The following is a 17,630-nucleotide window of genomic DNA, read 5'->3' as shown; positions in this document are numbered from 1 at the left end:
CACACATTAAAAAGTATAAAAATCACTGGTTTTTATAAAGGAACACTGTCCAACAGCGACACCCGCAGGTAAAGTTACAGCGGTCACCTGAGCCCATTGAATTTTAATAGACCCGTCAAGGTAATCAAGCTATGTTCTATAACATGTAAAATGGGAACATAAACAGAATATTCTCAAAAGCAACTCATGTAAACACTTTAATCAGAATATAGTCTTATTCAGAATAAGGTCAATAATTACTGCCCAGATAGCACACGCACGTCGCGCAGACATCTGAGTGATGTTCTGCAACAGAGCGTTTAACATACAGCATGTTATATGCACATGTGTTTGAGACAGAGGGTAACAGGTCGCAGATATATGCTGCCCATCGTAAAGCACGAGACAGACAGGGTCGGAGGAGAAGACTGGAAAATGTGACATAATGGACAATATTCATCTGTATTTGCAATTCATGCGCCGCGGTTCATGCACGACGGCCTCGCGGCTCCCGCAGCAGATTTCACGGAGGAATTAGCTTCCACAATCTTCGCGAGTTCAATGCAGGATTCACACAACGGCTTGTCCTGAAAGCTGGATTTACAAACAGAAGCTGTTTACGGGCCACAACCTGCAAGTCTGATTTATTTTTCATCGATGTGTTTTCCTGTAATACATTGTACGTTGTAGCAAGGAAGTAAACAGATGACAGCGCTGTTCTGCAAACCAGTCTGTTAAACGCTCATTCATACTTAACGTTATCCAACGAACACCTAACGTTACAAACACTGACGTTAAAATCTCAACAGCTAACTCGGCATTAGTGTAAATGATTCTTTGATTAGAGCGTTTATGTATTGTTTATCTACAGGCATGCTAAACATGGTTCTGTGTGTGATTTGGCTAACTTACTAGTTAAAGCCAGTGCTTAGTGTTTGTTTTGGGTTAGTTCTTGCGACAGATATTTGGCTGTAATCATTCTAAAAATACAAAAGTAACAGTGCCATTCAGTAGCGATCACTATAGATCCGCAGTCTTTACTCTTGAGGACTGAACAGGTTCTGCTCGATTATCTTCACTCAAATGTTCTGGGTCTGATTCGGGCTCATATGGTTTTATTGATGCCATTGTTTCTAATACTGACCAAAGCACAGCCTCCGGTAAAGGGGCGTGACGTTTCCGACAAACGTACACTAGGCGGTTAGCGAATCACAACACACTGGGCCAGCTAACCAATCAGAGCCCATCGCGTATTTATGAGGGACTGGCTTCATACAACCCGGAAACCATCAGACCGATTTACAAGGAGGGACAGAGCAGTGTAGAATAAAGGTCAAATATATGAAAAATATTGAAATTTTTTAAAAACAAAGCATGAACACGTTACAGTGCAGCCCACAAACACAATCAAGCCTTCAAAAGAATGTGTTTTACCACCCCTTTAACAGACTATTATATGTGCTAGATAAATGCACATATAATAAATGCTCGTAAATGCACATTGCTGTTTGGTGTTACCACATGTTTGATTATAGTTGACTCAATATATGAATGTTAGCCAAAGATTTAATGGCGGGAAATTACTTGACTAAAGCTGTATTTTCCCGCCATTAAATCTAATCTATTCTGTACAGCATTTGAACTTGCCTATTAAGAGTGAGCCGATGTTCGATTTCTTAATGCCTCGCTTGTCTCCTCTCCCGCACCAGTTCAGTTGGCGGGCGACATTGGTGGTGAAGACCTTGAAGCAGATTCTCCATACGGTCTTCTTCATTGTTGGCCCGCCACTGATGGATAATCTGTTCACCTTCAACAGGTACATTAAGTCATATTTTAGCATAAAGATGGACCTCTTCTGTACTGTACTAAACACTAATACCTGTCAAAAGTTTGGAATAATTAATATTTTCGTAATTTTTTTGAAAGTCTAATCATGTTCACCAAGACTGAGTTGATTTGATCCATGTTGTAAAAACGTTATAGTATATTATTTATATGAACTGTTCTCTATTTTGAAAAGTACTTCCTGCTTTTTCAAAGCTTAATTTTCAGAAATGCATGATCTTTCAGAAATCATTCTAATATGCTGATTTGCTGATCAAGAAACTTTTCTGATCATTATCAATGTTGCTTCTCAGTTTTGTGAAAACTACCACTCAACATTTTAGGGTAAGTAACAATTCTAACAAATATAAAACACATTTATAACATTACAGAGGATTATTTGAACTTTCTACTCATCAAAGAATTCTAAATAACGAACACTGTTTCCTCAAAAATATGAAGCAGCAAAAACAATTTTTACATTGATAATAAGAACGATTATCAATACTTGAGCACCAATAATTATTGCTAATAACCAAGTAGAAAAACAGCTTATTAGAATATTATGTGACACTAAAGACTGGATTAATGATGCTGAAAATTGAGCTTTGATCAGAATAAATTACTTTTGTACAATATATTCAAATGGAAAAGTTGTTTGAAATTAATATATTTCACTTTTACTGTTTTCGCTGTATTTCTGATCAAATAAATGCAGCCTTGGTGAGCATACGAAACTTTAAAAATACAAAATCTAAATTTTAGACTTTTGACATGTAGTGTGTAAACATGCACAAACACATACACATACATTTCAATAGTAGTTGAGAATTCCCATGATTCTTACCATTCTCTGCATAAACCCTCTGTCTAATAATCTTTGTTCCAGCCTGTCTAGATCTTCGACAGACACAAGTGGAAAGATGCCATCCTCGTCATCATTCTGGATTTGGGGTAAAAAGCGCCTGTTTCCCACTAGAGACTGGACCAGTGAAGTCAGGTGGTTTATCTTCATGTCCATCTTCTCTAGCGTTTCCAGAATCGCCCTTTCTACAGCTGCAATACAGAAGATCATTTCATTTGGTATGTAGCTTTGAGTAAATATTTTTGTTGTTGTTTTTATTGATGAAGGACTTACATGTACATTGATTTGTTACAAGACTTGAGACTGTATTCTCCAGACTCACGCCAGAAGTACCTGTAAGTAAAAATTTACTGTGAGGTTTTCATTGTTAGACATATTATCACGTGTGCCTCTGCCTTGGTGGAACATGTCTGGGTTACATTTCACCCTAAATAATGTGACACTTTCACTCTTTTCCTGGTTTGCTTAAGAGACACACTGAAGCTCAAAATGGGGAACTTGGTAAGCAAAAACTTAAGTAAGCTGCTGCTCATGATTTTCATATGTAAAAAAATATATAATTTGTAGGTAGTCTGCTGATAACATACTCTGCTCTCTTCCTTGGTGGTCACCCGAGGGTCTCAGGACTGAAAAGGTTTGCACTATTGATTGAACAGATAATGTAATATATATATATATATATATAAAGTATTAGATTGTCTTTAAATATGGTGAATATGTTTGATTTCCTCATGCCAAATGAATGCTCTTTTACCTTGTGTGTTAGGTGGATCAACACCCCAGCCGGCTCCATGATGGTGTGCCTGAGAGACGCCCACTGGAGCTGAGAAAGGTGGAGTGGGTAAGATTTGCTTGTTACCAACACACATTAACTCACTAAAATGTAAACTGAAAAGCATAAAACAAATTTTTGTTCACTATCACATTATAACAGTATGGTTAATTTATTCATTATTGCACTGACATTCCCAACAATCTCCAGTCAGTGCATCAGTGTTCTTTTGAGGACATTAAGGACTAGGGCAATTTGATAAAACCCGATTTTGTAACCGCAAAGGCTGCGATTAGAGTCTGGTCACGTCACATGCGAGAGTAAAGCAGTCTGCAGAATCAGCTTGGCACGTTATGCCTACAGGAAAGAACAGTTTGTTTAATCGATCTTATATTGTGTTGGTCATACTATACTGATACTATAGATTTTAACTGCAGGTGTGCAATGGCGCTGCGTGTGTTTTAGAAACTCACTCACTCTCACACTCTCTCACTCTCACACCCAACACTCGAACCATAAAATATAGACCCTTTTCACAGACTGTGATGACGCGTTTTAACTGTCATCAATATCATAAATTCTGCAACGTTTTTTGTATTTTCATTAAAAAAAAAAAAAGTACATTTATAACACTAATACTTTGTATTGTATTACTTTTGCATCCAATTACAATAAAAAAGTTACCGCAGCTGTAAGGGTGTTTAGTAACAGCGTCTGTGGGAGTGATGGTAAAAATGAACATATTTCTCTCTTTTCACTGCCGTTATCAATCTCACTCTATTTTTTCCCTCTTTTTGAAAGTTGTGAAATCACTACTGTGGCGTTTTTCTTTTGCTATGTGAGCAAATGGGCACACACAAAAAAATATTTAATGTATTCTCTCATTCACAGCAATAATATTTAACACAACTATGACGACTTCCGCTCTGAGAAACCCGGAAATGTGAAAAGGGTCTATATTTCATAACGTTCGGAAAGGTTGAAGCGAATCACCATGACATTCGCGGGCTTCATTGCACAGGATATGCGCTATGAGAAACTTTGCTTGATGTTGCACTTACAGTGTGTTCTCGCTTGCTGATATTTTCCTTACAAATGCTCTACGAAGGCTTCATTTATGTTGTTTGGAGTGCTGTGTGCTTGTATATTAAAAATAGGAAACTCACTGACAGAAGGCTTTCAGTTTCAAATGCTCGTGCCGCACTCTGTGAAGAGTGCTCGTGCATGCGTGTCTCAAAATGCTTTTATGACGCAAAATTAATGTAAACACAGTCAGTAATGTTTGAAGGGATTAAACCGACAGGACAAACCACACCTTATATTTCAAAAGAGATCTGTGCATTAGTGTGAATACAGATCTCCCGCGGTCTATGTTAAAGGGATAGTTCACCCAAAAATGTAGAGAAAAAAATACTATGGTAGTTAATGGTTGCTCTGCTTTGTTACAAACATTCTTCTAAATATCATCTTTTCTGTTCAGAACAAAGAAACTCGTACAGGTTTGGAACAACTTGAGGGTGAGTAAATGATGACAGAATTTTCATTTTTGGGTGAACTATCCCTTTAATTATTAATAATCAAGCAACAGTAAAAATGAGAATCACTCACAGTTCAGATACTCTTAAATACTGAAAGCACTCTTTGTTCATTGCTTGTAATGTTTTTTGTTCCTCTTTATTATTTACTAGCTTTTATGTTTTGAAGCTATATTAGTTTATATATTTAAAATTCTTAACATGCAATTGTTTTAATGAAATTTGTGTAATTATTTTAAAAAGTACTTATAATTAAAAAAAAAGTAAGTTTTATTAATAAGATTAATTAGAAAAAAGTTCAAGAATTGTTTTGGAATGGGATCGTGAGGTGCCTAAAAATTCCCACCATTAAAATACAATGATTTATTGCTCATCTTTGAATAATACAGAAGATAAAAAGTTTAAAAAATAATTGCGTGTTAAATCGCAATATTGGTTTAAAAAAAAAAATCGTTTTCCAAAATCATTCAGCCCTATGAAGGACTTAATGTGGTTTTCACACTGGCTGACAGACATCACAATGTTTCTTTGAAATGACGAGGCGACTTGTAGTAGTTGCTCAAAATAGGGAGGGATGCACCATTATGAACATTTATCTGTTGTTGTTTTTCTCTTTTGTTTATTTATTTATATTTTATTTACTTACTCTGTGATCTTCCTTGGTGTTCACAATCACCTAAGGGTCTCAGGACAGAAAAGGTGTGTTCTATGGATTGGAAAAGATCATGTAATATACAGTATTAGATTTTCTTGAAGTGCTGTGCATAATGTTTCTGGTTTCTTCCTCCCTATCATATTGTAATTAATGCTCTTTTACCTTGTGTGTTAGGTGAATCAGTATCCCAGCTGGCTCTGTGATAGTCTGTTTGAGAGACGCCCACTGGAGCGGAGAAGGGTGGAATGGGTAAGATTTACTTGTTACTAACACAAATGAACGCATACAAAAATGTGTAGCTAATTGAAATTCCAGAAAATAATAAAACCAAAGAAGGAAAATGGTACTTATAACAGTAATAACAATGTGATTAATACATATGTTAGATGCTTATTCGCATACATTTCGCGAATTACTAGTAGAGATTCACCAGAGATGGAAACTCAAGTCTGGATTTTTTTTTTTTAAATTTAAGCTTTCATAATTGCACATAAACCAAATCGCGATTGTGGTTTGATTTCAATTAATCATGCAGCCCTACTGTGAATGTGTTTCTGATTTCCTCATCCCTGTAATTAATGCTCTTTTACCTTGTGTGTGAATCAACACTCCAACCGTCTCCATGATGGTGTGCCTGAGAGACGCCCACTGGAGCTGAGAAAAGAGGAGTGGGTAAGTTACACTTGTAATTTCTGTAATTGTAAGGTTACTGTTCCTCAATTGACAGGGCATTTCTTCCTAACTTGCATACTTCAAAAAGATAATAACATAATTGGAAAAGTAATGCATATGAATCAAGCGGTTTAATCCTAGTCTTTTGAAGAGAAACAAGCATGTAAACATTAGTCAGTGCTACTAGTGTACATCAAATATGGTAACCAGAATCTCAAATGTGCTTGTTCTCATACGTCAACCAAGTAAGGTTGATGTTACATGTTTGTTTTTTTAATCCCTTATATATGTGCACTGATCAATGTGTAATATTGGGGATAGACTAAAATATACTTGACCTTTTCTCTATGTATTTATAGCCTCCCCTCCAATATTACTGCTACTTCCAGTATGGGCGATGGACCATGGCTTTTACCTCCAATCAAATATAGTCTTTATTCAATTTGTATACCGAGTTAATAAAAGAGGACACATTGTGAGTTCCCCTTCTCATGGTTATACCCGTAACCGGAGACCATTTCTTTGTACTACACCAAGCCTTACTAAAGCCTGAGAGTGCCGTTAAAGGCCTGCACACACCGGGACGAATATCGCACGCGCTTATCGCCAGTGTTTTTCGTGACGTTTTTCGGCGCGTCTTGAGTGTTCACACCCAATCGATTTTCACTGGCGATGCGCCGATTGAACGTGAACATTCAGTAGATAGCGCTCACGGTACACAAGGTGGCGCTGCGGCACTTTACGCTTCTGACATGCTTGTCACTCAGAAGAAGAAGAGAGACAGTATTTACGTGCTTGCCAAAACCATAGACCTATTATGTATATGGCCAAAACCATTCACACACTTTTTGCTAACTGGCAAGCAGCATTAGCAGCTCATCTTCTTCTTTGTCTACTTACTACTTCTTCGTCGTATCAACGTGTGCTCGGCAAGACCGTTTTGTGCTTGAGCGCCACCAAGTGGTGTTTAACTGTCACTTCAGCAGCTCCAGGCACGTGAACAAAAGCGCTGATCTCATTGGTCGGCTAGTTTTTAACGCGCCGCTTCAAAATAAAAAAACGAACCCGAGGCGTTTTTTTTTTTTTTTTAAATGACGCTTTTACGCCTGGCTTTTTGCGCATCGGCGTGCACTAGGGCTGTCACTTTACGCTCGAAAATCGATTGCACAATCGATCGGACCAACCAACACAAGTTTCGAAAACGAAAATAGGGAATCGATTTTAACCAAATATGTACACTTATTATTTTTGAACGAATTAAACAAATAAAAAAATTATTAACAGGTATTATTAATATGTTGAAATATGTTTTTAATTTTTTTTTACAATTTTAAAGAACTATTTTATATTTCAATATATTTTAAAATGCAATTTATTTCTGTGATTCAAAGCTGAGTTTTCAGCATCATTACTCCAGACTTTAGAGTCACATAATCCTTCAGAAATATTTTTTTTTTACTTTCTATTTCAGATAAATGCTGTTCTTTAGAACTTTCTATCCATCAAAGAATCCTAAAAAATTTTTTTACACAACTGTGTTCAACACTGATATTAATCATAAATGTTTGTTGATCATAAGATCCTCATATGAGAATGATTAGTGAAGGGTCATGTGACACTAAAGAGTAATGATAAATTCAGCTTTGATCACAGGAATAAATTACACTTTACTATATATTCACATAGAGAACAGTCACAACAGAACTGTCACAATATTACAGCTTTTTTGTATTTTTAATAACATAAATGCAGTGAAGCGACAAAGGAACATCTTGTCACTTAGGCTAGAGGTGTTGTAGGGTTATCTGACGCGTGGGATCCAAAACATGACGCTTCCAGTCCAGTACTGCAATTATCACCTTTATTTGTCACAGTTACGATGCTCAAACACATAGTACTCCTCATACCCACTCCTGACACGGTCAAAAAAAATGTTTTTATTTTTTTTTTTATTGACAAAAAACAGCAAAATACAAAACTCTCGTAGGGGAAAGAGAATATACACATACATGTAATTACAAATGTTGTCAAAATACAAAAGTTAATAACTAAACAGAAAACAACCACAAAACAAAAACAAAACAAAAGGGGCTAATTAAAAACACAAATCAATGGCAAAAGGCTAAATATACTAACGTTAACATTTGAAGCGGCACACACAAAGGGAGATTATTCAAAACAATAGTTTCCTAGATATGTCACTACACATTTTTATGGCAATTTTAGTTGATTTCATCTTTTTCAGTGAGGTAAAATATAATTTAAAATCATTTATAAACCAAACAAAAGAAGGCTTAGAACATCTCCACTTACTACAATGAATATGATATTTACCCATAAGAATAATCATATTGACTAAATCTGATACTGACGAATCTAAATTATCCATGTAAAAGAGGATGTGTGTCAAGGTGAGAGTAGGGATATTATCAATCTTAAGTGATATCCAATTGTGTAGTTCGGACCAAAAGCTATTGGACATGGGGCAAAAAAAGAACATGTGTTCCAAAGTCTCATCAGTCATCTGGCAAAATGCACAGGGGTCTACATCAAATTTAAATCTTTTTCTGAGAAAATCCGCAACCGGATATGTTTTATAAATTATTTTAAAGTGAGTCTCTTTGACTTTTGGGGAAATGGGCCATTTAATAAATTTAAAATGTGATTTTCCTATGGACAATGCACCCATATTCTGAACCTGTACACACAATCCTCTGTCATAATCGAAAAATAACCTAGATTTCAAAACATTATTAATATATTTATTATTACATTTACTGTCAACTAAGATACAATTGTTAATAACTAAATTTGGTAAAGTTGGTAAGGGTCTTCTTATTGCATACAACAATGTGTTTCGAATTAACTGTAATAATGGGACAGGTATTGCTTTACAGATCTTATTGTATTCTCTATAAGTACAGTTTATGTTATATTTGTCTAAGAAGGCTTCATGTCCCAAAAAGTTACCATTTTCATCTATAACATCATTCACAAACACAATGCCCTTATCATACCAATCAAACCTAAACAATGATTTCATATTAATCATAATGACCCTATTATTCCATAAGGTGGATTCATGTGGAGAAAAATTATGGGTGAAGATCATCTTCCAGTATTGAAGAATTTGTTTGTGGAATTTTGATAATTTAACAGGAATTTTGGTCACCTCAAAATCACATTGCAAAAGAAAATCAAGCCCTCCTACCTTTTTAAATATATGTCTAGGAATGTGAAACCACATTGCATCCGGCTGTGATAGATATGTTTTCAACCATTTAATCTTAAAGGTCCCAAACATTGATTCAAAATCCAAGGCTTTGATACCCCCCATATCATACTCTTTAACAAGCTGTGATTTCCTAATATAATGGGTTTTGTTTTTCCACAGGAATTGAAAAATAATTGAGTTGGCTTTCTTAATATTACCGGAAGAAACATACAGGGAGTGACATGGATATATTACTTTGGAAATACCTTCTGTTTTAGATAGAGTAACCCTACCGAATATAGTGAGGTCTCTGGAGAGCCAGCGACTTAAGGATTTCTTCATATCAATTAATCGGTTAGAAAAATTAACATCTTCCCTTCTGATAGCATTTTTGGATAGAAGTATTCCAAGATATTTCACTTCAGATTTAACCTCAATTGAAGATATGATGGAATCTGTTGATGAGTGAATGGGAAGTAGCTCACATTTTTTAATATTGAGTGTTAATCCTGAAGCTTTAGAGAAGATTGAAACTGAATCAAGGGCAACATCAATCATTAATTTATTCCTTAAAAGCATTACGGTGTCGTCTGCAAATTGACTAATTCTGAATTCCTTATCAAACATTGAGATTCCATGCAAATCGGGGTTATGATTAATGAGGATGATAAGTGATTGAGTGGCTAGAATAAACAGTTTGGGAGAAATCGGGCACCCTTGTCTTATCCCACGGTGCACCTCAAACCTAGGAGTTATACCAGGATTCAGGGACACAGAACTATATATGTCAGTATAAAACATCTTAATTATTTTACAAAAATTATTCCCAAAACCTAAAAAATCTAATACTTCAAATAAAAAGCCATGTTCAACAGTGTCAAATGCCTTGTAAAAATCGAGAAATAGAATAAAGGCATCAGTATCAATAATATCTCGATAGTCAAGCATGTCTAGTAATAGTCTGATATGATTATGTATATTTCTACCCCTCATGAAAGCTGATTGACACTCATCAATAATATATGATAATCCCTCATTCAGACGATTAGCATAAACATGTGCCAGTAATTTATAATCGTTACAAAGCAAAGTAATTGGTCTCCAATTATCTAACAGAAATGTATCTTTATTAGGTTTGGGAATTAGAGTGATAATACCATGTTTCATAGTAGGAGAAAGATTACCTTTTGATATACAATCTAAATAGGCATTATAGAGCATTTCTCTGATATCACTCCAAAAGAAGGATAAAAACTCCACAGTTATCCCGTCTATTCCAGGTGATTTCCCCTTAGACATCTGTCGAACTGCCAAGTCTAGCTCCTCAATTCTTAGCTCATCTTCCATAAGTTGTTTAAAGTTATCATCCATTGTCTTTTTAAACCCTTGAATCTTATTTAAGAAGAAGCAACAATCTTCTTTAGAAAAAAGTGATTTATACAAATTACAGTAGAAATCTTTGATTTTTTTGTTTACTACTTCTTGACTTTCAACAATAATATCATTGATTTTTAATTTCTGAATTTTTTTCTTTGACTGTCTTTGTTTTTCCAGACTAAAAAAATAGGAAGAGTTTTTTTCCCCTTCTTCAATCCAGCGAGCCCTTGAACGAATAAATGCACCCTTGGCCTTTTCCAGATATATATTATCAAGATGGGACTGTAAATTGTTCAATTCAGTCTGCTCTTCCACTGTCAAATCACCTTTACTGCACAATGTATTGATATGACTAATGATGTCTCTTTGTCTTGTCTTTTTAAGTCTTAATGCTTGTTTACTTGTCTCAATAGCTATCTGTTTAGCTTTGAATTTGAACCATTCCCATTTACTCATAAAACACATTTCCAATTCATTTACTTCTTTAACCAATTGTTTAACTGCATTACAAAATTTAGTATCTTCCAAAAGGGTATTGTTAAATTTCCATATGGAGTTTATGTTATTCTCTCTTCCACCCGGTGAAAGAGTCAAATATATTACACAATGATCAGTCAGGGGTGATGCTGAGATTTCACATCTGTTTACCTCATTCACTATATTGTCTGAGATTAACCAATAATCCAATCTTGAGCACTGGCCATTTTTAGATGGGTTAAACCAAGTAAATTGTTTTCTGGTTGGGTTTTTCATTCTCCAATAATCTATTAGATTGGCCTTTGTGATCAATTCAACTATTGTTCCATCAAACGTGTGGCAGTGTCTCTTTGATGGTAGGCGGTCTAGCCAAAGATCAGGGGCCAGATTAAAATCTCCCCCAATTATTACTCTATTCGTTGAAAAAAGTATTTTCCATTCTTCTAAGCACTTATTTAAGAATGAGAAGAGATTATTGTTCTATGCTTTGTTATTATACCCATACACGCATAATGCAATGTAGTTTATGCCATTCAATTCTATTGCAACCATTAACCAATAGCCGGTAGAGTCACTCTTATGGTCAATAATTTTCCCAGGAAATCTATTTAATAAGATCATAACTCCTGCTGAGTGTGACGTTCCATGACTGAAAAAGATAGAGTCTCCCCATTGCAATTTCCAAAATTTTGTGTCAGCCTCAGCTGAATGGGTTTCTTGCAAAAAAACACAATTAGCTCTTTGCTCCTTACAAAAAAGAAAAATAGCCTTACGTTTTACATTATCTCTCAACCCCCTAGTATTTAACTAAATAAACGACAACATTTAGATAGTATATAATCTATAAACAATGCACAAAAGAGTGTAACGATGCGCAGGAATGAGTAATTAGTCCTAAATCAACATATTTAGTGTCACTAACCCTCTAAAACATAAAAAATCGAGGAAGAAAAGGAAGATTATTTAACCGAACAGCAACTATCTCAAGAATCAACTTCGCCTTTCTTGTAGGCTACTTTTCTTAATTTTGGCAGCCAAAAGGCTAATAAACTACCATACCAGACAAAACATATATACATATATATATGTATATACACATTCATACATATATACATGACCAGCTTTAATAATATTTAAACAGGTAAACAGCAACAACAACAAAAAACATTCAGTGTCCGCCCTATGCTGTCGTGAAAAAAAAAATTGGAGTTATCAACGTATGCTCCTATCGTAACATATTTAAGCTCGGATGTTCGGTGACATTTAAAAAACAAAGGTGCTGGTATTGTTAATACTTACATATCGGAGCGTTTAAGTCAACCAAACAATAAAAATAAAATCTCTCAGTCAAACGTAAGTGCAGGCTGGATTTCCGACAGCCATTCAAGTGATAGCAGAACGAGTGTTCAATTTGGGTCCACTCTCCGATTATCGATCAGTGCGTATCCTTCCTTTAAGAATGCCCTTTTACCGGTCTTTCTGGCTTCTTGGACCAGTGGCCAAAGCTTTGCACGCGCCTCCCGGTCTTCTTTCGAGAAGTCTTCTTTGAAACGAATGTGCATGTCTCTACACACTCTCGCATCCTTCGACTTCTTCCAAACATCATCCCTCACCGTTCTCATCCCGAACTGAATGATGATTGCTCTCGGTGTGTTATTTGAGGTAGCAGCGTCGCCTTTCCTTCCCAGCCGGTGAACAGTGTCTACTGTGTCTCGCAGCCGCTCCACAGACATTGGAACAACTCTTGTCAGTATCCCGATGACAACTTCTCTCGTGTCTTCTCCATCCTTTTCAGGAAAACCAATCATCCTCAGATTCCACCTTCTTTTGTAGCGGGCTTGCTCTGCACAAGTTTCTTTTAGCAGGCTGTTTTCTCTCTGAAGCCCTCCTATTTTTTTCTGAAGCACGCAGATTTCTTCACGGTTTTCTTTTGTAGCGGCTGTGTTAGCTTCAATACGTCTGTCGAAGCTTTTCAAAAGTTCCGTCTGCTCATCCATTTTTCTGGTCAGAGCCTGTACTGCATGTAGAATTGCAGCGCCAGTATTCGCGTCCTCCGTTTCTCTTCGGTGCCTCTGTTTCTTTGGATTCGGCTGTTTCACTGGCGTATGATCCTTGTTAATTTTGTCTTCTTTAAATGAATGATTCTCTGCTTCCATTTCTTCCTCAACGTCAACTTCGTCACATGCCTCGTGGAGCGCATTCAAATTGTAGTTGTGATCGGACATGATTCCAAAAAACAAGGAAAAAGCCCTCAGAATTATGTGATGACTTAGTTTTGTCACTAGATTTTAACACAACGTTAAATAACTGTTTACTAGAGGGGTTGACACACTAGTTTATCACATTTCAAGGACTAAAAAGCAACTTTCTACCAGAGCCTGCAAAAGTGCTACCACTCACTCCGCCATTTTGAAACCCCCCCACACGGTCAAAAATTGTTTGCTTCCCTCATTACACCTGACCTCACTTCCTCTCTGGCTACCTATATCCATTAAACCCACACTCCACCCGGTGTCTAACAGTGGAACTACAACAGACATATAAATAAAGCATAATGGCTCTTACATGCAGCATTGGTGAGCAGAAGAGACTTCTGTAAAAACATTACAAAATCTTACCGTTGTCAAACATTTGACCGCTAGTGTGTTTGTATATTAATCCTGGTGGGATTGAGCTATGAGGAAGTGCAAGTTTACTAATACTTTGTTCAATTTGAATAAATTAATTTGCTTTGCAAGTAATTTTGTGATTCTGAATTTCCTTTTGTAAGTTTTTTTTTAATTGCGTGATATAGGTTTTAAATTTAATTCATAATGGTCTTGAAAAGGTCTTAAAGTCTTAAATTTGACTTGGTGAAACCTGCAGATACCCTGTAATTAATGCTCTTTTACCTTGTGTGTTAGGTGGATCAACACCCCAGCCGGCTCCATGATGGTGTGCCTGAGAGACGCCCACTGGAGCTGAGAAAGGTGGAGTGGGTAAGATTTGCTTGTTACCAACCATGGGCGGATCTACAGGGGGGCAAGGGGCAGGTGCCCCCCCACTCTAGAGCCTTGCCCCCCCAGCTGCCCCCCTAACTTTGATGATCCAAAAACTGTACTTGTAAAAACAACCCGCCAGTATGTCCAATACATTTACCAAAAGTAAACCATTTAATTTTTTATTTTAAATGTATTAAAATTAAAATACATAAAATACCCCTCCCCCCGCCCCTCAAATACTAGCTACGTCCCTGATTCAAGCGTGCAGAGCGGCGTTCGCTCAGTCTGGCTCACACACAGCGAGTCTGCTGCGGGGCAGTGGCCCTACAAACCGACTGGAGAGACTGAGCTGCCCCAGAGCCCCTGAAGGTGAAGTGAGTTTCCCCAGGTGTAGTTTAAACACACGTTTAACTTAAAATTACATTTGTAATGAATGTATTGTATGCTAAAGACGATTCAGCAGCAGCAAAAACAGCGAGTCTATTACGTTAGCCAAAATCAGCGGTTGTGATTCGTAATTAAGAGCACTCTTCCCTTTGATTAGCCTAATTTTGATTTTAGTAAAGACAAGAACAGCTTAATAAAAAATATAAAAATATTGTATCCATAACTGCCAAATCTCACGCTCTCACGCACAGAAAAATCGCGAAGCAAAGAGGACACGGAGACCGACAGACAAGACAAAGCAGGTTACTTATGATATTAAAAAAAATCTCAGCTCTCAGATTCTGTCACTTTTATTACGAAATTCAAACAATAAATGCCGTTTTGGCGCTTGTTACGTGACAGATCCCTAGCTGCACGTGGACCGATCATCTCTACTAGCTAATAGTAAATAAACACGAATGAACAATGTTGAAAGAAACAGTAGCCTAAAACTTACCTAAATGTATATTCCTCATACATAATATCGACCAATCAATCTAACAAAGGGGTCAATAAAACAACTGGAGAACAATTATGGCACACAACATTTACCTCAGGAAAGCCATTTAATGATTATGATTTAATGATTTAGCCATTTAGGCTATAGCACATTCGTTGGCTAGAAATGTGCTATAGTCGAGAGTATTTTGCTAAATATGTGTAGTGTACCATATTACATATTACATATTTATTATATTTTTATTTATATAATTAAATAAAGTTGTTATTATAATAAAAAACGCATTATATGTAATTTGAGTTATTTTTAACCTTAAATAACACTGCCAGCTGATAGGGCTCTCTGTATGTTTACAGCATTAGGTGAGTTGTTTTTTCTTGAGATTAGGTAGGCTACATCTTGTGTGCCTAATATTTATCCAAATGAGTCAATATTAAATCAAATCACAATAATTTAATTGAACTGAAATAACAAAAAAGTGTAGCTTACCAGAAATTGTACCATGTAAACACTGTAACATGTTGAGAAACACACAACGCTGTTTTTGAAACATTTTGCTGCAAAGCACAACAACAGTCGCCTTAAGCTTTCCTAAAAAAGATGGGTCATTTCATTTGTGGACTGTAATTATAAGTTTTTAATTATAATAAGAACTTGAGTATTGTCCACTGTTGTATATTTGTAGTCCACTGCATCTTGGACACAATTAGCCTATGGTATTTGTTTATATTTTCATTTTGCTTTTTATACTGTTTTGTTTTGTTTGAACACTGGGCTTATTCCTGTTGTGAATTAAAAACCTTTGTAGTGTGTAAGGGCATGATTAAACAATAAGTACTGTAGTTTAAAAGTGGTTTTGTGTTTTGTTAAAGCAATTCACATATAGGGATTTCCATGTACCGTCTACCCCTGCCACCCTGCCAAGACCTCTTGCCACCCCTTTGCCCCCCCATGTAAAATTTTCTAGATCCGCCACTGTTACCAACACACATTAACATGCACTAAAATGTAAACTGAAAAGTATAAAACGATTTTTGTTCTTATAACAGTATGGTTAATTTATTCATTATTGCACTGACATTACCAACAATCTCCAGTCAGTGCATCAGTGTTCTTTTGAGGACATTAAGGACTTAATGTGGTTTTCACACTGGCTGACAGACATCACAATGTTTCTTTGAAATAACGGGGCGACTTGTAGTTGTTGCTCAAAATAGTGATGCACCATTATGAACATTAGGCTGATACAGATATCCAATAATTCTTTATATCTAAAAGCTTATAATTGATACAGGTATATTGGCCGATAAACCAAAATTTGATATAATTTGAGAGCCTAATTACAAAACAAAAGGCTCATCATTAAAAGTTGTGTCCCAAACACAACATGAATCAAACATGTATAGTACAGAAGCCTAGTTTGAAATGATATAAGATTCTGATCACGCACCGATGAACTTAAACTAAGTTACGTAGTGAGAGTTTAACTCCTGATGTGGACATGCTCTTCTCGTGACAACGCGCTGAAACATTCAACATTTATTTTAATTAGCACAGCTTTTTAATGAGGCAGCAACTTATTATAGATGGGGTAGAACAAGAGAGACTATTAATAATCTTTTCATTGCGCAAAAGTATTATAATATGAAAGGCTCCAATACAGAGCGGCACAAAGTGCGTACATCCCGTGCGCAGGATGAAGAGCTTGAAGCAACACAGTCACAACGCAGCGCTCCGTCCGCATTGAAGTTCAAAACACAAAGGGAAGATATATCGGTGCGTAGTGTATCTATCTATGCAATATTTTAGTGAGCCTTTTCTTTTAACAGTTAAAAATTTCAGTTAACATGCGTGTGAAGAACAATACAATCAAGAAAGTAAACACGATTTAGAAACCGCAATAGCATAATAACATCAACATTGAATCATCTTGGTGAGGGTTTCATCGTGTTGACTGTCGTAGCCGAAAGCGACACGCGGTTTGAATGGAGAATGGCTGAGGGAAGCTTTCACGTGAACTTAAATTTAATGACCTAAATATTAATCTGTACCTCACATTAAACTATGGAATGGCTATATAGTGCAAAAGGAAGAGTTGATGATGCTTTATAATGTTGTTATGCACAGTATCGGATTTGGATTGGATTATATTAAGACATACAAGTCTTAACACCAGGGGATCCCTTTAAAGACATCTTCATTTGTTTTGAAGTTTATGGGTTTGGAATGACATGAGTGAGTAATTCACAGAAGTTTCTTTTAAGTCAACTAAAATTTAATTTAATTGCATCAAATGTTGGTCTTCTTTTGAGCATACCCACCAGCCAGATACAACTTTAATTTACCTTGAAAGCTGCGGAGACTCTCACACCAGGTCTGCTGTTGGTCTTCCA

The 17,630-nt window shown here is 36.2% G+C and overlaps 1 protein-coding gene across 1 annotated transcript; it reads right to left on the bottom strand.

The window, feature by feature from the left end:
• Window positions 1–22: 22 nt before the first annotated feature.
• Window positions 23–17,597, bottom strand: LOC307136622 (uncharacterized protein). The gene is made up of 8 exons (XM_079833812.1): window positions 17,583–17,597; window positions 6,221–6,284; window positions 5,793–5,855; window positions 5,622–5,681; window positions 3,423–3,491; window positions 2,942–3,001; window positions 2,651–2,859; window positions 23–1,786 (listed from the first exon to the last, which is right to left on the bottom strand). Exons 2-8 carry the CDS (start codon window positions 6,252–6,254, stop codon window positions 1,601–1,603), a joined length of 681 nt encoding a protein of 226 aa, XP_079689938.1. The 5' UTR covers window positions 6,255–6,284; window positions 17,583–17,597; the 3' UTR covers window positions 23–1,600.
• Window positions 17,598–17,630: the final 33 nt, after the last annotated feature.

The sequence above is a fragment of the Gobio gobio genome, assembly GCF_949357685.1.
Source record: "Gobio gobio genome assembly, chromosome: 13".
In the NCBI taxonomy this organism is placed as follows: domain Eukaryota; kingdom Metazoa; phylum Chordata; class Actinopteri; order Cypriniformes; family Gobionidae; genus Gobio; species Gobio gobio.
Note: the sequence above shows the minus strand (reverse complement) of the source record. Positions and strands in the feature narration are given on the sequence as shown.